This window comes from Mixophyes fleayi, chromosome 5 (genome assembly GCF_038048845.1).
Source record: "Mixophyes fleayi isolate aMixFle1 chromosome 5, aMixFle1.hap1, whole genome shotgun sequence".
Lineage (NCBI taxonomy): Eukaryota > Metazoa > Chordata > Amphibia > Anura > Limnodynastidae > Mixophyes > Mixophyes fleayi.
The window spans coordinates 27,810,083-27,831,709 of NC_134406.1; the positions used below are offsets into that span (position 1 = coordinate 27,810,083).

The 21,627-nt window shown below is 41.9% G+C and overlaps 1 protein-coding gene across 1 annotated transcript in view; it reads right to left on the reverse strand.

Annotated features, from left to right (window-relative positions):
- CUBN (cubilin) overlaps window positions 1-21,627 on the reverse strand; it is a 184,331-nt gene that overhangs the window by 127,281 nt on the left and 35,423 nt on the right. Inside the window, exons 20-22 of the mRNA XM_075211910.1 lie at window positions 14,420-14,585; window positions 13,217-13,442; window positions 12,153-12,283 (exon numbers count right to left, since the gene is read on the reverse strand). Of these exons, the coding sequence (XP_075068011.1) occupies window positions 12,153-12,283; window positions 13,217-13,442; window positions 14,420-14,585 (523 nt within the window). The remainder of the gene's footprint in view (window positions 1-12,152; window positions 12,284-13,216; window positions 13,443-14,419; window positions 14,586-21,627) is intronic.

Below are 21,627 nucleotides of genomic sequence, written 5' to 3' on the forward strand. Positions count from 1 at the left end.
GAACATTCATTTTCCTATTATAACATAATTTCTAAAATCTACTGTAAGGAAACAGAGTACTGTACCCACAGGAGGCGCACTGGGCATGTTTGTAATACAGATAAAAACCTTGGCATGGTCTTCTAGGCATATTTCAGGCTGGAAAGTATTGGCCTCACTAGGGAAATTTGTTCCTCTCTGCATAACCTTTCAGCAAACATTTTCCTGGACATATGTATGAAGAGTCTCACCCCATAGTCTGAGTGCTCTAGCCACTAAAGCAGGCCTGGCCAACCTGTGGCTCTCCAGGTGTTGTGAAGTCCCAGCATGCCCTGCCAGCAATTGTCTGGTTGTCTACTGGCAAAGCATACTGGGACTTGTAGTTCCACAGCACCTGGAGAGCCACAGGTTGGCCAGGCCTTCACTAACGCCATAGCTACCTTTGATTTCAAGGCAGTTCCAGAAGCAATATGAGGACTTTTAAAAACAACTTTCCATCTTCCTATCCACAGGATCTCTTAGAGGACCACCGCCTTCTAAAGGAATAGTGGCCCTGGTTGACAAATTGGAAATTGCTGCATTCACTTTTGGAACTGACCTCCATTTCTTTGCCTCTCAATCATTGAAGAGATAAATTAGTTCTAATCTTTTCCAGTTAGACTGAGACTTTTCCACTTCTTTATTAAATAAATCCTTCACTTCTTGGTGCACGGGAAAAACTATTTGTTTTACTACAATTCTCAAAGAGAGACTTCTGTACCGCAATGGAGGTTGATGCTTCATTCATCCCTGTGGATTGATGTATATGCCACATAGATACATTAAAATATTTATTGAAGCTTTCTATTTCACTGCACTGCATTTACTATCTGGGGGCATTTCTAATTTCCTGTCTCTACCTAAGGCTACAAGGAGAACAACCCCATTCTCGCAAAGGTGCAAAACCCAACCCGGTAAAAGCCTAGAGATGAGGTAGGTTTCCTGCACCACTGATCATCAGGACAATTTCATTCTTTTTGCAGGTAGGAAAAGGCTGCACCTCTACCCAGGAGCGCGTCTCTAAATGCACCCAGCTCAGTCAAATAATACTTCCCACAAAATGAAATCTTGTTTTCCCACTTAAGTGCAAAACTTGTTGCATTGAAGTGCCTAATCCCCACTAAGGAACGCCCCCGGTCCACCCAACGTCTCCTGCCAGACGGGGGAAACTATATCACCCCTGCAGATAGCGCCATCTTGGCGGCAAGTCCAGGCGCATGGCAGTAAAATTTATGGTATGTGGCCTCGAAAAACAGAGTTTGCACTACACATTTATGTTTGTAAATGAATCTTTAGGTCGGTAATTAATGACTTTTCTAAAAGCATCATGTAACAAGTTCCTTTCAGACACAAGTTACATGCAATTCATTTGTTTGAAATTTAATTTTGGAGATAAGAACACTCTATAGGCATCGGTCATGTTCATAGTTACATATAACAGCTTGTTAGTATTAAGCATTTTGCTTGAACCAAATGTAGAAAAAAAGCGTTTTACTTAGAACCAGAGCAGATACTTCACCTTTACTTTGTAATGAGCTTCGGTTGATGCTGCCAAGGCTCAATGTTTGTTTGGCAGGAGATCAGTCTGCTTTCCATAGAACAGACACAACATACACTATTTGGAGACTATGTAACAGGAGAACAGCTTGGCTCAGAGAGAAATAGGCCTAATCAGATATAACTGATTAATTTCAGTTTTCATATACACACTACAGGGTTTTGACATGGAGCGGTGTCCTCTGACATGATTGCTTTCCTCTGTAGACGCCATCCTGATGTACAATTACTAGCAGATCAACACCCCCTACACCTCCCAGTACATGGCATCATAGAATTGTACAGATCTAGTTATGGGAAAAAGTTGCAGGCATAAGGAACCGCAGACCGCTCGCTCTGAATATTATTATTTATTTGTGGGATATTAAATCATTTATTATTTACACGTTAAAACACATTTAGAGCTAATTTAATAATGTTATATAAATAGGACACATAGAAGGTTGAGACCACGAAGATATATTGTTTCATTGGGAGGAGGTAAACATATCACCCGGGACTTCCGTCAGATAATTAGTTCTAATTTCATTTAGCTCAAATAAAAATATATAAGGTGGCAGGGTCAGCAAACAAGATGGAACTGCCGTCTATTGCTGATTTGGCAGTCTAGATACCCTGCTGAAGATTACAATGCCTTAGTTATAATACAGCTTCCCATATACCTGAATCTTTAAATTAACAACATGTTTTGCCTTTATCTACATCTTGAATTTATATAATTACTGTACATGTATGTTTGATAATGAACGGATTTCACTCTGGTACATAGTTTATCACAGTAAGTACAAACCCCTAATTACAGAAGGTTGCTGGTGTTTACAGTGTTATGTATATGTTAATAGAACAAACGCACAGTCATCTATGTAATTATAACGTCATATTCGGACTCTTACATACCTACCAACAGTCATGATTTGTGGCTGTTTAAATGGGCTAGGCCTGACAGACGAGTGTACCCTCCCCCAAAATGAGTACGGCTTGAATGGATTATGGCACAATTTGGTGGACGGGTTGTGGGCCCTAGTTTGTCCTGATTTTAGTATGAACTAATGATCATGAGCTTATTGTCTATCCATGTTAGTAATGAGTGTTAGTTAGTCAATGTCTCAGTGATGTCGCTAGTTCCTAACAAACTGATAGGCTGTGTGTATATAGCAGGTCCACTTTACATAGCAAGCATGCCAAAGCCGCACCTCTCAACATTCTTAACTGGAACAGTAGGGAATGTCCCCTATCCACCCAAACTATGGCCTAATCCACTAAAAGCCATGATCATTTTGGATGAGACCACACTGGTTGTCTTAGAGGCTTAGGGCCCGATTCATTAAGGAGCTTAGGCATGAAAAAACAGACAGTATTTAACTTATGTGCAAAATAGAAAACTAGTTTTCACCCCTTGCATTGCAACATGGTTTTGTCCAGTAGGCTTAAGTAAGAAATTTCTTGCCTAAGTTCCTTAATGAATCAGGCCCCTAGTCTTTTTGGACTACCAAAATTCAGGACTTTAACCCAGGGTGATTAGATGTTCCTAGGGACAGTCCCTGGATTCAATGGTTTGCCCCCAGTAGGGACATGTACCTGGAAATGTCCCCAGATTTACCCAGTGGACCTTGAATGTGACGGAATGATGTTACAGCGCTTATTACAGCATGTCTCTAAATGCTATCACTGCTTGGCTACTGTCTAGTACAGTACAGACAGTAGCCAACAGTGAGCTGGTGTGCGGATGTGCAGTGACGATGCACTGAGCCTTCTATTCAGTGTATAGTAAGATTGTGAGATGGCCTCATCCCCATCATGTCCCTACAGACTCCAATTATGTGAATCCAGCTGTGATTATAGGATTATCAGGGGAAGATTCAATTCAACTAGATGTACCGTCGGACATCACTGACACGTCTGGCTGCGCACATTGCCGTCTATTATGGTAAGGAGTCTCCACTCATTGTTGTGTGCACCTCTTTGGGGTGCAAGGAAAAATGAGCTGGGATTTGTTGCTGGACATGGCCTTGGAGTGTCTAATCAGATTGTTATTGCCCCAGAGGAACATCGCGCTGAATTGAATCTCCAGCTCAATGTTTTGATGGATGACTAATTACAAAGTATGTGGAGAGAGCCAATCTCTTGTATGGCAGTCTTTATCCACCACTAATTATTTTTAGGTATATATTTTTCCTACAAATCATTTGAGAGTGGGCCCGAGTATAACTTCAAAGAGCCACATAGACCGAAAAGTTTAAACTACACAAAAAAGTGTATATTGCCAAGGTTGTCATTCCCCACTAGTAATATGGTAGTTATAATTTCCGTAGTTCCCATCCACCGTTGCATTTTATCATGGTCACCTTTGATCTTTGTTCTGTCTAACAATCTGGGTCAGGCACACGGGTATATATATCTAAAGCGTGGCTGCGCTGTTTAATTGCACATTGAAAAAAATAAAATGTAATTGGGTAATGTCTGGAAGGTTAGACGATAAATAATGTCATTTTTATGCATGCCGGATTTTGATATTCCTTGTGACCTTTAAGTCTGGCTGTGATTGTACATGTTTACCCGCTGCCAGGCGTCTCTTTGTGTGGACAAAAGAATATGATTGTGCATTTAGCCCGTTTGTTCACCAAGTATGACATTTCATCTTTGTACATTTCATATTTGTACTGCAAATAAACAAAATATATCTGATACAATTTCTTCTCTGTCCAGTTATATTTCTTCCTATTTTGTTCTATAAAGGCTCAAAGGTAATTAGGGAGATTTGCAATATAATAGAGTTGAATACAGTAAAAAAAAACTTCCCTGTTTTTGGGTGACAGACTGGTACAATGTAGCATTGTGGCTCTGAATTAGATTCTGATTAGGTTAATATCTGTCTGGAGTTCATATATCATATTTGCCAACAGAGATCCAAGTGGCAAACGCTGGGGGGGGCATGGGGCGTAATTTGTGCCATCAGAGCTCTGACCCCCACTGCACAATGCACAGACGAGTTGTCTGCTCTCCTGGCACTCCGGGTGAACTAGCCGAAATTCATGAGCCTCACGGAAATTCTGGGAGAGCAGGCAAGAGTGCCATTCATTTAACCAGTTATATATTTTTATGGGTGCTCCAATTTCATACAATTGTCCAAAGACATACAGGTAGGTAGGTATGTTGGCTTCTGATTAATAATTGGCCCTACTGTATGTGTTGGAATCTGTGGTAGGGAAATTAGATTGTAAGCTCCACTGGGAGCAATGTCACTTGTACCTGAATAAAAGTCTCTGATTCCACAGCACTGTTGTTGTCACTTTATAAGTATACTAGTACTACTGCTACTAAATTTTCAAAAGATCAATATTCTTAGATAGTTACATAAGTAGCTTGAAAAAAAGTCCATTCTGTTCAACCTTGCATAAACTCTAACTGTGTTGATGCAGAGGAAGAAAATAAAACACTTGTGTAACAATTTAACCTTGTAGGAGAGGGTACAAACCTTGTTCCTGACCCAAACACTTTTTGCTTCTAAAACTTAGTAGTTAACATTCACTTTCAGCACATTTATGCCATAATTGCAAACATATAGGGCCTGAGTCTTTAAGGAAAGTAAGGCAAAAAAAGGAGTAAATTTGCTTCTGGACAAAACCATGTTACAATACAAGAGATGCATATCAGTTTATTGCTTTGAACATAAGTTAAATACTGGCCTTTTTTTCATGTAGCCCACAAATGCTTGATAGCTTTATGTTTCCACTGAAATTTAAAGTTGATCTATTCCATGCCCTACATCAACTATAAATTTTTCCCCATATTTTAAATTTACCTCCCCCTTCAATGCAACTTGGCTTTGCCCAGGTGCAAAGTTACTCCTTTTTAATGCTTTGCTCTCATTAATGACTCAGGCCCATTAAGCTTCCTGTCCAGGAGATCAACTTACGGCATCACGTAGCGGAAAGATTGGCTATGATGACTTCAATAGTGAAGTAGCTGGGGAGGGAGGGAGGCCTGCTCTTCTGGAAGTTCAAGAGACTCTTCAAAATTCAAATATGCTTAATGTGTTTATTACTGTGGTTTAATGTAATATTACATAAAGGAGCACTAGTTTAAAACCATATGAGCAAGAAAGTATTAAGTGTACCAATCAGAATGCATGAAAAACAATCACATGGTTGCAGGACTCACTGAATTCCTTCTTCAGCGCCCTTTGGTATTTCACACTTCTAATAACTGGATTATTGTAATATATATTTCATTATATGCAAAAACAAAACTCTGGAGGAATATATTTTTACTGAAATAGGCGAATACAAATATAGCTAAGACCTATGTAACTGAGCTCACTCGGGAGAAAAAATAGGTTTTTAAATTCTTGTGGGTTTGAGCACTATGAAAATGCAAATATTTATTGTTGAACTTAGTTTGTATTACCTTATTGATATTACGATATGACAGTTTCATCAAGAACATGCAGATGAAGAAAAATATTTTTTTTAAGTATCCAACCTGAAATTCCAAAGCCACAATAACCTTTCAATAAATAATGGGGGTGACACGAAAAAGCTTTGTGATAACTTCCCCTTCTGCAGACACATATATGGCCAATATACCGAACTATATCATATGCATTACAGATTTTAACTTGAAATACTATTTGATTGTAACAATTGTCACATTTTCTTTTAACACTCACATCCTATCCTAGGAAGACCTCTTTGGCCAGGTAAGTCCCCCTGTTTCAGAGACCCTCTGATGCTGGTTTTCCTTTGGTTTAGTTGTGTCTTCTAACATGGTTAATATTTCTATTGTCTCATCTTGTTTTGATGTTTACTTATCCTATTGTTTCTCTTTCCTTTTGTCATTTTTTTCTGTTCATATTTTGTTGATTGTACTGCGCTGAGGATTCCGTGGTACCTTACAAATAAACTATGATGATAATGGTGATAAACATTGCAATGATATCAAGCTTTTTGTTTGACCTAATAATATATATGAAAGGTTGCATATTACGGATCTGAAAAATATACCTGAATAGCTGTAGGGTTTCTCCTGTACTTAACAAAATATGTCCACCATGTGCTCTTTCACTTCTATGAAGAAAGCTGCCATGTTAATAAGGAGGTACTTCTCTAACTAAACAAGTAGTCAGTGACTTATCACTTGCAGAATCACTGTACAAATAACATTGAGGATTGGTGGATACACACACAGGGGCAGGGCCACTATAGTCCCTTCCTCTTTCACCTGCATCAGATTCTACTGCAACAAAGTTCTAAAGATGTGGGAGGAGCTTCAGCTCTCCATAATGGAGGCAATAGTTTATGTTTTAACAGACCTGCAGTGGCATGTCAGGATACCACTGAACAATGTATTTTACATTTATAGTTCTTGTCTTTTTTTGTCATATTAAACTCCATTTAATAATGTTCAGTCTTTGTGTTCTTAATTAATTCATATGTGAGGTAGGTTTGATTTTTTTTATAATGCTATATTTAAGGTAGATAATTGTTTGGTTGGTTAACAGTATTGATTAAATTAAGTTGTGATTGTATTTTGAGATAGGTCAGGGAGTACCAGTACACTTCCTAAATTAAGTTTAGAGATTAGTGGTCATTTTAAATTGTGTAAACCTAGCTTGGAATATTTACTAAGATGGTGGTGACCCTGAAGCTTTGGGCTATGTACCAGCATCGGATGGTGTGGTATTCCATGCAATTATTTAATCTTTTTAAATCTCTACTACAACTTTAGAAACTTCAGGCATCCTATGGAAAATATAAAATAACTTCTGTTTACAGGCACCTCCTGAGTACTATAATATTTAAGTCCTCTGTTGCCCCCCTGCTAAACAGGCAAGGATTGTGACTTGGGACACTTCAACAAAATATGGCTTCCAGTACACAAGCAATACTTTATTTCCCACGCCAACAGAAATACTCTAACAACAAAGAAATCTATTACAATGCAAGCCCCCTTTTGTAGCCTATGAAAAATTACCCAGGAATAATTTTGCTGACCAGTGATCATACCTGTAACATGTGCGGTAAAATTCAATCCATTGCTGGTCTACAAATTTGGCGCTTTTTTTTTTCCATTGAGTTGATCCAATGATCTCACATTGGAGTAAGTAAATGTTATACAGTTAACAAGGAAAGACTGCTCTTGTAGAGGGGGGACTGCAAAGCCAAGTCAAACTAGCATGGGCAATTCACCAGGAATCAAGAGTCCTTGTTCACGTTCAGCTATAACAGCTTGTTAGAAAATAGTCTGTTCTTTAGGAGCAAGTTTTCTATGTTGAAACAAAACTCTGAGAACCATTTGTCTTACGCAGTTAAATAGGCCCCTGAACACTTGTCTGTTTACATGAATAAATTTTTACTTCCACACAACATTATCTAATGCAGAATTGTACAATTCCAGGACTGCTTTGAAACTGTACTGGACTCTGTGTATAAATCATGTTAGCGGGTCTCCATACCACAGGCTCAGGGATGATTTTAGGTCTAGGATTACAAACTTGGGGTAAGTAAGTATTGTTGCAATAGAAAATCTTTAAGTGCCCAATTTAACAAGAAAATGCTATCATGGGTTGCTGAGCGATGCTATACTGACTGGCAGCGATAAGAGGAGTCTTACCACTCCCCAGGTCAGTGTAGTGTCACTCTGCGCAAGCGCGATGCGCTGGAACTGTAGACCTGGAACTGGCATTCCACTGTCAGATAATGTCAGTAATAAAGTTTTTTTAAAAAAATGTTTAAAAAATAACTTTATTTAAAAAAAAAATATGGAAAATGCTTTATTATATTATTATTACATTATATTAAATCATTTTTCCTTCAGGGGTTCTCTTACTTTCTCCAGACAGAAGTTTCACCGGACAGACACTCATCACCGGTGAAATCTATCACTGGCAGGGGAGGGGGGCTTCATATGAATTTAGGGCATTTCCTCTGTTTGATAAGTAGACCCCTAAGATATAGATAAGGTTTTCTTTCTCTCACAATATCTTAGCACCCACCACATGATAATTTCATAGCAGTTATGTGAAAGGTTCCCTTAGTCGGACCAACACATTGATTTAAGACTGGCCGAACACTGCGTGAGAAGACATCATCATCCTATCATGGATACCCTGCAGGAGAGGAGCTGTGACTGTCACTGCTGTTTACTTTGCTTCTAATTTGTAGAGTACGCCTATACTTACAATACAATATAAAGACAGCAGTGTTATCCCCCTGTGAAGATGATGTCCTGGCCCCTGAGGTGTGTGCATGACTTCAGCAAAGTGTTGGAAATCACTTGATGAACTGACATCATATCCCTGCCTCCAGCCAGCTGTCAGCTCTTAGTACACACATGGACTGTATACTTAATGTAAACACAACTTTATGTACCAACTTATCATTAAGTTGTCTGTGAATGCATCAATTTTATGTTTTGCACCATATTCTTATATGTATGTTAAGATGCTATGTTAGAATTAATTGCATGTCGTTGGTGATTAATGGCCATTATGCAATATAAAGTTTATTTTATTGGAGGATTCCGTTTGGTGTCTCATTCTATACTGTATTACCAATTGCGGAATTGAGTCTATTGGTGGTCACTCCTTTCTAATGAGCATCAGTATGATTATAATCTGTTATTTATTCTCTGAAAAAGCGGCTAAGTACCTACATAGTGGAGATAGGCAATTTGTGCCTGAACCTGTTTTTATAAGAATGCAGCCGATTAATACTCTATGGCCTAGTGCCTCGTGCCTCAGGCTGCATTCACCTCAATTTTAGTTCAGCCTACAAAACGGCAGCTCCACTGTGTGTAGGAGACATGTATACTATAAGTGCCTTCTAAACTGCTAATGACTTACGGTGATGTCGTTGTATTGGGCCCTCTGGCGTTCTTTTGATCATTGTGGGGCTCATTCAGGTTTGGACACAACTTGAACGCAAGAATAAAGAGCAGGGAACTTGCACGTAGTTCCAACTGTATTGAAACGTTTAGATTTGAATCTGGGTGTAAGTATCATCATCATCATCATCATCATCATTTATTTATATAGCACCACTAAGAACTCATTCACATCAGTCCCTGCCCCACTGGAGCTTACAGTCTAAATTCCCTAATATAGACACACACTCACACACAGACAGACAGACAGACAGAGTAGGAGAGACTATGGTCAATGCTGATAGCAGCCAATTAACCTACTAGTATGTTTTTGGAGTGTGGGAGGAAACCGGAGCACCCGGAGGAAACCCACGCAAACACGGTGAGAACATACAATCTCCACACAGATAAGCCCATGGTCGGGAATCGAACTCATGACCCCAGTGCTGTAAGGCAGAAATGCTAACCACTGTGATGCCCATAATGCTCTAATAATCGTTACTTGCTCTATGTAGATGCACACAATAGACTGCAGGATACACACATGTCTCTATTCACTAAAAGGTTCTTAATTAGAACATATATATATATATATATATATATATTAAATGAGCAACTCTTAACAGTATAATCATTAATAAAAATATGTATTTTAAAAAAATAAATATTTTCAAGATGCTTTTAATGTGTAGTGTACATACAATGCGTTTTTAAAAACTATCATCCTTGCATACATATGTTCTGTGCTAGCTGGTGTTATACATATGTGTAGTTTTTAATACAAAGACAATGACGTGTCAGTTGGCACATACACCTGCCCTGCAGCTGGTGCAGGTGATAAGGCTGAACGCAGGCGTACTTATGAGAAACAAAGGACTTGAACCTTCCACATCTATATCACCACGTTCTTACATGACCTATGCTAATCCACCTCTCAAGCGGTAGGCAGTCGTGTCATTTGTGTCTCAACTTGAATTTCATGCAATTGCATTCATAGATGTAAAATGGTTCCCGCCACCGCCATTGACCCCTCCTTTACCCTCAACTCCGAGCCCGATATCTATCATAACCCCTGCACCAGTGAGATGTACTCCCCTGGTTACAGCATATGCAACGAGGTAAGCCTGGCGCTGCGTTTACTGGGGTGCCCCACCAACCGGCCTGTGCCTAAAACATACTTGTTCTCAGTGCCGTCCGTGTGCCTCCATGTTCCGCTTCCCGACTCTTAATGGGTATCAGAACAAGCACAGGGGTATAGGGTGAAAGGCAGGGGGGCACTGGAGAGTCCAACACCGACCCTGAGCACATGTACGATTGTACCATAGGAGTCACTTATTTAATAGCAAACTAAAATTAAACATATATGATATATTTTTTCTATTTTAACACCTTTTCCAGAGTTTTACTTAAATGCAGAACATATCCTTGATTTTTTTTAAATTTGGGTCTGGGAGGGTTTCAAAAAGTAACAGAATCCACATCCAGTGCATAACTGTAGGACCGCAGGCAACAGGAGCCCTCATTCCTGGGAGCCAGTGGCTGAGACTGGTAAACACTCAGAGCAGAGGCCCATGATCCACATAAAAACGAGACGTAAAACGAACACAATGGTGCTTTGTAAGGGCTGCACTGTAGTTGCCAAAATAAAACAACCATAACAGCTTAAACATTTCCCGGACATGTTTATAACTAAACTGCTTTCTCTTTGTTCCAAACCTTGTGTCACCAGCGGCCTAGGAGAGGCTTCAGGAAAGTGAGGCCAGCTCCCTCTGGCCACTAAAGGGTTACAAGTCTCGTTAGCCAAATACTTGAGAGCCCACATGTCTGGATTCATTTGGATCAGCATCAAGATTCTCATTCAGTCACAGAAGGTTAGTTGAAAATATAAAGAGCATTTCAGATTATTACTAAAATGAAGCAAGAGCCAGAATTAAAAGCTGATGATCTACACATTGGTATAGAGGAAAGATGACACATTTGTATATGAGGTGGTAAGACTGGAGTTGATCTGACCAGCTTGGACAATGGATGAGTAAAAAACACATCTCAGGGAAGTATAACGTTAAATACTGTGGGGGAACGTTACTGAAAACTGGTTTATAGGACAGGACAGGGTCAATTTTGATAGCAATTTTGATAAATGTAATGTCTGCTTTATAATAAGGAATACAATCAGGACCATACCCTTTGCTAACAGTCTGCCGAGGGTCCTTCCCCTGAAACCCCCACCATTAGTTCAGATACATCCTGAATTTCCTGGAAAATAACCCACTGGGACCCTCCTTCCATTATATTAGGAAGGTGCACAGGTTCTCAGCCTTTTCCTGATTTGATGACTTTGATAGTCTGGCCAATAAGGTAGAGCTCTTCATGCTGAACCTTCCAAATACCATGGGTAGAGGACCCAGGCACCAATGCATTTCGAGGGTTGTTAAGGAGGACGCTGCTTATCGCTAAGGGTGGGAGTCCTGAGAGAGGAACCCAGGCCAAACAGCTTGTCAAGTTTGAGTTTGGTGTTGACCTTCATGTTACACTGCAGCTCTGTTAAAAAGAATAATATCACCTCAAAATAAGAGAATAAACCTGATGTGTCAGGTTTATTCTCTTACAATGGGAAATTGAACACCCATTGTACATTTTTTAACTGGGCTACTACCACTCTAAATGCTTTTATGATTACACCCCACTAAATGGAAAGTCATGTCGGAACTTACCAGTAGATGCATTGATTGATATATAGGTAGCAGCAAAGCCCTCAACAGCTATAGATGAATCAGTAGCGAACAATACAACCATCTTGTTATCGGTGCTGGTTATTGATGGAGGGATGGACCTTCCACAGTATCTGTAAGATATGTTACAATGTTAGATGTATAATACATTCATTGCAAATACTGTACACTGCATGTGTACTATTTAACATAAAAACTCTCGAAATGGAGAACCCCCCATCAAAAACAACAATCCAATGTAATACTAGTATTAATCAATATATTACTCAGACGACATTTGGTAAACTATTTAAGTTTTGCCATAACTTACAGTAGAAGTAAGAAACCTGTTATGCTCCAGTTGTTGTAAAACAACAAGTTCCTCCATGTCCTGAAATCCACAAGAACCACCATGTCGTAAAAGCCACAAGGACCACCAGGTCCTTCCAGCCACAAGGACCACCAGAACCTTCCAGCTACAAGAACCACCAGGTCCTTCTAGCCACAAGAACCACCAGGTCCTTCCAGCCATCAGAACCACCAGATCCTTCCAGCCACAAGGACCACCAGGTCCTGAAAGCCACAAGAACCACCAGGTCATTCCAGCCACAAGGACCACCAGGTCCTTCCAGCCACAAGAACCACCAGGTCCTTCCAGCCACAAGAACCACCAGGTCCTGAAAGCCACAAGAATCACCATGGCCTATTAGCCACAAGGACAACCAGGTCCTGAAAGCCACAAGAACCACCATGGCCTACTAGCCACAAGGACCCTTCCAGCCACGAGAACCACCAGGTCCTTCCAGTCACAAGAACCACCTGGTCCTATCAACCAGAGACATCTTGTTTCATAGAAGCTGGAGAGCCACTGATTCTCTGCCTCTTACTTGCAATATTCAGTTATTACTTAAGTAAATAGCAGGCATCCCCCCCATGTGGCTATGTATTACCAGGGTACAGGCTTTTATTAGACATAAGTGACTCAATATTGCCAAGTAAATGAGCTTTAAGTGGCTTAAGACTAAGCAGGTGTGCTTGACATGTAGGAAAGAAACACATAAGATTACCTTGCAGTCTTGTTTCCTGTTGTATCCGTCGCATTATCATATATTTCCAAATAATCATATCGACACGCATGGGCTTGCTCAAGATTAAATGCCGTGAATGTCAAACGCATTAGATTGCCAGGCTGCACCGAGATAAACCACACACAGCGAATGCCATGAGGATACACGGCGGGGTATCCTGGGCTTGTAATGGTGCCCTCAGGGCTAGTAAACGTTCCTCCACAGCCTAGAAAAAGAGACAGGGAACATCCTTAATCATGTTTTAAAATCTGAAATCTTAAAGGATACCTGTCATCTTCATGGATACAGCCATTTATCAAACATTCCTAATTGAAATCATTAGGCCACATCTAGATCCATCCAGACCCTGCTCATTTTGAGAGCTACCAGACCTATTTCCACATACGCCGTACCAAGTCAGGACTTTTTGGGGAGTATGGCCTATGCATACGGTATGCAGTCATTTTGTGGGCGGAGTCAATATTAGCGAGAATGTAGCCCATCAATTCACTAGTGACACTAGTGCGTCAGGCCTCAGTGAGGTCACTTAATCCTAGTGAATCGAATATTGGTATAGTCCACAAAATGGCTGCCTTCACGGTATGTGGGTGACAATTACATTTTAAGTCATTGGATTTTTTTTAAATACTACTCCATAACCAAACACTGGTGGAAATCACTGAGATACAATGCATACTTAAATGATAATGCATGTTAATATCTACTTGCCATGTACTAGAAGACCTGTGTACATTTATCACAAGAACAAGCAGGAAACCAGTTGTGGTATGCACCATATGTTATGTATCTGTAGGGTGTCTGATCCAGCTACTTTTAGTCTGGTATTTCAGCCATACCTCCCAAAATGTAAAAGCGCAAAACTGGCACAAAATATATCCCACCCCTATCTGCCCAAAAATTTCTCCTGATCTACCTAAATCCCACCCAAAAACATCTGCAATTTATTAAAGTAATTTCCACATTCCGTTAGTTCCTGTCCTTTTAAGGTTAATTTAAATTGAAGCAGAGCTGCCTCCTTCAGGACTATTAGTAGGTATGCTTTAACTGCAGTAAAATATATGGAAATATGAGCTAAAACATCACTGACGTACCACCAATGAAGAAAATAAAATCAACACTTAGAAGAAAATATAATAAAAAAAAAATAAAAATAAAAAAAATACAAAAATTAAAAAGTCTCACCTTCAATCAAAGATCTATATGTAGCTGTAAAGCCGCGATTAGTGGCGGAGGCATCAGTAACAAACTTGACATATAGCCTTCTCTGTGTAGAATAAGCAGGCGGAGGCACCTCTGGGCCGCAGTATTTTCCAATAAGAGGAGATTCTGAGGAAGGGCCGTCTCTTAACTATAAATAAAATAAATGCATTTATTTTATAATAATGAACTGTGTTGAATGACAGAGCAGTTATTCCCCTAATTGCCCACTCTGCAAGTCAGCAATCTACGTCAGGGAGGGCAAGCATGGTGGGGGGGGGGGGTAAAACCCCGGATTGTACGTTGGTGACATCACTGTTTCCACTCAGTTTTCAAAATTTCTGCAAGATTGTTTCTACATGGAACCCCACAGACAATGGGCTACTCGGGGCAGTCACAGTGTGGAATGAAAAAGGAGAAAACAATATGGCAGATATGTGACCCTGATAAGCAATACAGGAAATTGACCAGACCTCATGGTGAACTCAAACCAGACCTATCACCAGGTCCAAGTGATATTGGGCCTAAGTAACTAAGGCAAAACCATGTTGCATTGGAGGGGGAGGTAAATTTAAAATGTGATGGCAGATTTATAGTTGGGGTAGGACACGCAGGGCTGGATTAACCCGAGGTCTAACTGTCCTAGAGCCCACCGGCCTCGGGCATCTGGAGGGCCCTTGAAAGTGCTTGTTTTTTTTGTTTTTTTGTTTTAGTTCTTTAGAGTTGCTCAGCTGTAGCCTGGCTGGCGGCATTATTCATTGGGCCGGGGGCGGGTCACGGAGAATGGCAGGCAGCTAACAGCAGATGTTAGGCTGTCACTATAGTGCTTCCGCAGCGCAGAGTGGTCTCCTTACTGAGGAGATCTCGTGACAGGGAGACTATGAGTCATAGTCTCACTCCTATGAGTCATAGTCTCACTCTGACGAGATCTCCTCAGTAAGGAGATTACTGTGCGCCGCGGAAGCACTACAGGGAGTGGAAGAACTCCTGCAGCCAGGACGGTTCAGGAATAGGAGGCCCTTACAGTACCCTTAGCACGGGGGCCTTCATTCCCTTAATCCGGCCCTGAGGGCATGTCCTAGATCAACTTTAAATTCCAGTGTACAAATAAGCTATCAATTATTTGTGTGCTACATGAAAAAACAGCCAGTATTTTCCTTATGTGCAAAATAATAAACTAATTTGCACCCCTTGCATTGCAACATGGTTTTGTCCAGAAATCTTGAGTAAAAAAAACGTATTCAATTTTTTGCTTAACTTTCCTTAATGAATCAGACCCATTGTGCTATGTAGTAAACAAAAATAAATGGGTTTATCCCAAAACCCCATTCTCCCAGGAGTGGGTATTTTGCTCAAGCTGGCCATGAATTGTTTCTCAAACCAGTTTGTTGAATTGATATAAAAATTTGAAAATTCACCAGAATTTCTAAAAATTTTGATCAAATATAACAAATCAAGCTAAATTCGTGAAGGCTTAGAGAAGGTATTATGGAAAAAAAAAGGCAATTAATGGCACCTCTCCTGAATGGTGTGCCTTATGCCAAGAACATGTTTATATATTAATCTCTTAAAACTGTAATACAGCCTAATTTAAAGTATTTTACTAACTGTTCTCCTCTTAGCTGAAACCCCAGGGATGTTACGTGCAGCCATTTGTTCTGAGGTTGTAATACTAGGGATGAGCGCGCTCGGATTTCTGAAATCCGAGCCCACCCGAACGTTGCGGATCCGAGTCGGATCCGAGACAGATCCGGGTATTGGCGCCAAATTCAAAAGTGAAACTGAGGCTCTGACTCATAATCCCGTTGTCGGATCTCGCGATACTCGGATCCTATAAATTCCCCGCTAGTCGCCGCCATCTTCACTCGGGCATTGATCAGGGTAGAGGGAGGGTGTGTTAGGTGGTCCTCTGTGCTGTTTAGTTCTGTGCTGTTTAGTTCTGTGCTGTTTAGTGCTGTGCTGTGCTGTGCTGTTTAGTGCTGTGCTGTGCTGTGCTGTGCTGTGCTGTGCTGTGCTGTGCTGTGCTGTGTTCTGCAGTATCAGTCCAGTGGTGCTGTGTGCTGTGCTCTGTCCTTCTGAGGTCAGTGGTGCTGCTGGGTCCTGTGCTGTGTCCTGTTCAGTCCAGTGGTGCTGTGTCCTGTGCTCTGTGCTTCTAAGGGCATAGTTATTTCCCCAATATTCCCCTGTGTTTAAAAAAATAAAAAAAAGTTTTTTTTATAAAATACCAAAAACTACTTTAATATTTTTTAATTACCACAAAATTTTCACAACCAATCCTGCAGTATAAGCCCATTGGTACTGCAATATTACCAAGTTCACACATTCAGCAGTAAAAGTCCAGTGGTACTGCAATATTACAAAGTTTACACATTCTGCAGTATCAGTCCAGTGGTGCTGTGTCCTGTGCTCTGTCCTGCTGAGTTCCGTAGTGCTGCTGGGTCCTGTGCCGTGTCCTGTTCAGTCCAGTGGTGCTGTGTCCTGTGCTCTGTGCTTCTAAGGGCATAGTTATTTCCCCATTATTCCCAAGTTTGTAAAAAATAAAAAAAAAGTAAAAAAAAATAAAAAATTTAAAAAAAAAAAATATATATAATAATTATAACCAAATTTGCAAAACCAATCCAGCATTATAAGTCCATTGGTACTGCAATATTACCAAGTTCACACATTCTGCAGTATCTTGTGCTACATATAATGGAGACCAAAAATTTGGAGGATAAAGTAGGGAAAGATCAAGACCCACTTCCTCCTAATGCTGAAGCTGCTGCCACTAGTCATGACATAGACGATGAAATGCCATCAACGTCGTCTTCCAAGCCCGATGCCCAATCTCGTAGTACCGGGCATGTAAAATCCAAAAAGCCCAAGTTAAGAAAAAGTAGCAAAAAGAGAAACTTAAAATCATCTGAGGAGAAACGTAAAGTTGCCAATATGCCATTTACGACACGGAGTGGCAAGGAACGGCTTAGGCCCTGGCCCGTGTTCATGACTAGTGGTTCAGCTTCACCCACGGATCTTAGCCCTCCTCCTCCTCCCCCCCCCTACAAAAAATTGAAGAGAGTTATGCTGTCAGCAACAAAACAGCAAACAACTCTGCCTTCTAAAGAGAAATTATCACAAATCCCCAAGGCGAGTCCAAGGGTGTTGGTGGTTGTCAAGCCTGACCTTCCCATCACTGTACGGGAAGAGGTGGCTCGGGAGGAGGCTATTGATGATGTAGCTGGCGCTGTGGAGGAACTTGATGATGAGGATGGTGATGTGGTTATTGTAAATGAGGCACCAGGGGGGGAAACAGCTGATGTCCATGGGATGAAAAAGCCCATCGTCATGCCTGGTCAGAAGACCAAAAAATGCACCTCTTCGGTCTGGAGTTATTTTTATCCAAATCCAGACAACCAATGTATGGCAATATGTAGCTTATGTAAAGCTCAAATAAGCAGGGGTAAGGATCTTGCCCACCTAGGAACATCCTCCCTTATACGTCACCTGAATAACCTTCATAGTTCAGTGGTTAGTTCAGGAACTGGGGCTAGGACCCTCATTGGTACAGGGACACCTAAATCCCGTGGTCCAGTTGGATACACACCAGCAACACCCTCCTCGTCAACTTCCTCCACAATCTCCATCAGATTCAGTCCTGCAGCCCAAGTCACCAGCCAGACTGAGTCCTCCTCAATACGGGATTCATCCGAGGAATCCTGCAGCGGTACGCCTACTACTGCCACTGCTGCTGTTGCTGCTGTTAGTCGGTCATCTTCCCAGAGGGGAAGTCGTAAGACCGCTAAGTCTTTCACCAAACAATTGACCGTCCAACAGTCGTTTGCCATGACCACCAAATACGATAGTAGTCACCCTATTGCAAAGCGTATAACTGCGGCTGTAACTGCAATGTTGGTGTTAGACGTGCGCCCGGTGTCTGCCATCAGTGGAGTGGGATTTAGAGGGTTGATGGAGGTATTGTGTCCCCGGTACCAAATCCCCTCGAGATTCCACTTCACTAGGCAGGCGATACCAAAAATGTACAGAGAAGTACGATCAAGTGTCCTCAGTGCTCTTAAAAATGCGGTTGTACCCACTGTCCACTTAACCACGGACATGTGGACAAGTGGTTCTGGGCAAACGAAGGACTATATGACTGTGACAGCCCACTGGGTAGATGCATCCCCTTCCGCAGCAACAGCAACAGCTGCATCAGTAGCAGCATCTACAAAATGGCTGCTCATGCAAAGGCAGGCAACATTGTGCATTACAGGCTTTAATAAGAGGCACAACGCTGCCAACATATTAGAGAAAATGAGGGAAATTATCTCCCAGTGGCTTACCCCACTTAGACTCTCATGGGGATTTGTGGTGTCAGACAATGCCAGTAACATTGTGCGGGCATTAAATATGGGCAATTTCCAGCACGTCCCATGTTTTGCCCACACCATTAATTTGGTGGTGCAGCATTACCTCAAGAGTGACAGGGGTGTGCAGGAGATGCTTGCGGTGGCCCGCAAAATTGCTGGACACTTTCGGCATTCAGCCAGTGCCTACCGCAGACTAGAGGCACATCAAAAAAGCTTGCACCTGCCCTGCCATCACCTCAAACAAGAGGTTGTGACGCGCTGGAACTCCACCCTCTATATGCTGCAGAGGATGGAGGAGCAGCAAAAGGCCATTCAGGCCTACACAGCCACCTACGACATAGGCAAAGGAGTGGGGATGCGCCTCAGTCAAGCGCAGTGGAGACTGATTTCCGTGTTGTGCAAGGTTCTGCAGCCATTTGAACTTGCCACACGAGAAGTCAGTTCCGACACTGCCAGCTTGAGTCAGGTCATTCCCCTGATCAGGCTGTTGCAGAAGCAGCTGGAGAAAGTGAGGGAGGAGCTGGTAAGCCATTGCGATTACAGCAAGCATGTAGCTCTTGTGGATGTAGCCCTTCGTACGCTTTGCCAGGATCCGAGGGTGGTCACTCTTTTAAAGTCAGAGGAATACATTCTGGCCACCGTGCTCGATCCTCGGTTTAAAGCGTATGTTGTGTCTCTGTTTCCGGCGGACACAAATCTACAGCGGTGCAAAGACCTGCTGGTCAGGAGATTGTCCTCTGAAGAGGACCGTGACATGCCAACAGCTCCACCCTCATTTTCTTCCACATCTATGGCTGCGAGGAAAAAGCTCAGTTTTCCCAAAAGAGGCACTGGCGGGGATGCTGATAACATCTGGTCCGGACTGAAGGACCTGCCAACCATTGCAGACATGTCTACTCTCGCTGCATTGGATGCTGTCACAATAGAAAAAATTGTGGATGATTACTTTGCTGACACCATCCAAGTAGACATGTCAGACAGTCCATATTGTTACTGGCAGGAAAAAAAGGCAGTTTGGAAGCCCCTGTACAAACTGGCTCTATTTTACCTGAGTTGTCCCCCCTCCAGTGTGTACTCGGAAAGAGTTTTTAGTGCAGCGGGGAACCTGGTCAGTGAGCGGCGAAGGAGGTTGCTTCCTCACAACGTTGAAAAAATGATGTTTATAAAAATGAATAATCAATTCCTCAATGAAGTACAGCACTGCCCTCCAGATACTACAGAGGGACCTGTGGTTGTGGAGTCCAGCGGGGACGAATTGATAATGTGTGATGAGGAGGAAGTACACACTGTAGGGGGAGAGGAATCAGAGGTTGAGGATGAGGACGACATCTTGCCTCAGTAGAGCCTGTTTAGTCTGTACAGGGAGAGATGAATAGCTTTTTTGGTGTGGGGGCCCAAACAAACCAATCATTTCAGTCAAAGTTGTTTGGTAGGCCCTGTCGCTGAAATGATTGGTTTGTTAAAGTGTGCATGTCCTATTTCAACAGCAGACCTCTCAACTGCAGCTCATCCCTCCTCTGCGGGGATAATGTCTCCTGTGCTCTGACACGTCACTCTGTGTACTCTCAGCCTCAGGATCTGACACTACAGCTACCATGCCTCTTGTAGCAGCCCTCACTCCAGGGCCTCTTCCATGTGCAGTGTCCCCCTCTCTCTTGGGTTCACTATAGTGGCATGGAGTTCTCCCCCTCATCCAGGGCACACCATCCTTGCCCTGGCTCAGTCACCACGCTCAGACTTCCAGGCAATGCTGGGGGAGCCTGGGAGCTTCCACCCCAGGTCCCCAGCTACAACTCTCCTCTCCTGTGTCTTCTCTCTCTTTCTGACACTTTAAAGATCGTGCCTTTAAATGAAAAAGTCAGTCTTCATTGCACGACTATGTGCAAGTGCAACAGGGACATTTTTTTGGGTTTACAAAGTCAAACAATAACACTACGACCCTGTCTGTCTGGGGTCTGTCAATGACGAATTGTCTGGAGCATGTTTTGAGGAGGTATTGTGGCCCCGGTATCAAATTGGGTACCGGGGCCACCCCACTATGCAGTCCAGATACTTGTTTGGTGGAATTCCGACACGTGGAGGGTTTTTAAATTATATTGTGGCCTCGGTACCAAATTGTGTACCGGGGCCACCACACTACGCAGTCAAGATACTTGTTTGGTGGAATTCAGACCAGTTGAGGGTTTTATTATTATATTGTGTGGACCACTCTATCTATACCACACTACAACTCTATACCACTCTATTTCCTACTTTAATTCTATTTAATTCTATTTCCTACTTTAATTCTATTACTAATTAATTAACATAAAGAGGAACAAAAAAAACCAATTTTACCAAAAGTATAATATGACTTAGACTTACAAACACTACACTTGAAAGATCGTGCCTTTAAATGAAAAAGTAAGTCTTCATTGCACGACTATGTGCAACAGGGACAGTTTTTTTCTTTACAAAGTCAACTAATAACACTTGGACCCTGTCTGTCTTTAACATACTTAATGGGATCTCAATGACGAATTGTCTGTAGCATGTTTGGAGGAGGTATTGTGGCCCCGGTATCAAGTTGGGTACCGGGGCCACCCCACTACGCAGTCCAGATACTTGTTTGGTGGAATTCTGACACGTGGAGGGTGTATTTATTTTATTGTGGCCCCGGTATCAAGTTGGGTACCGGGGCCACCCCACTACGCAGTCCAGATACTTGTTTGGTGGAATTCTGACACGTGGAGGGTGTATTTATTTTATTGTGGCCCCGGTATCAAGTTGGGTACCGGGGCCACCCCACTACGCAGTCCAGATACTTGTTTGGTGGAATTCTGACACGTGGAGGGTGTATTTATTTTA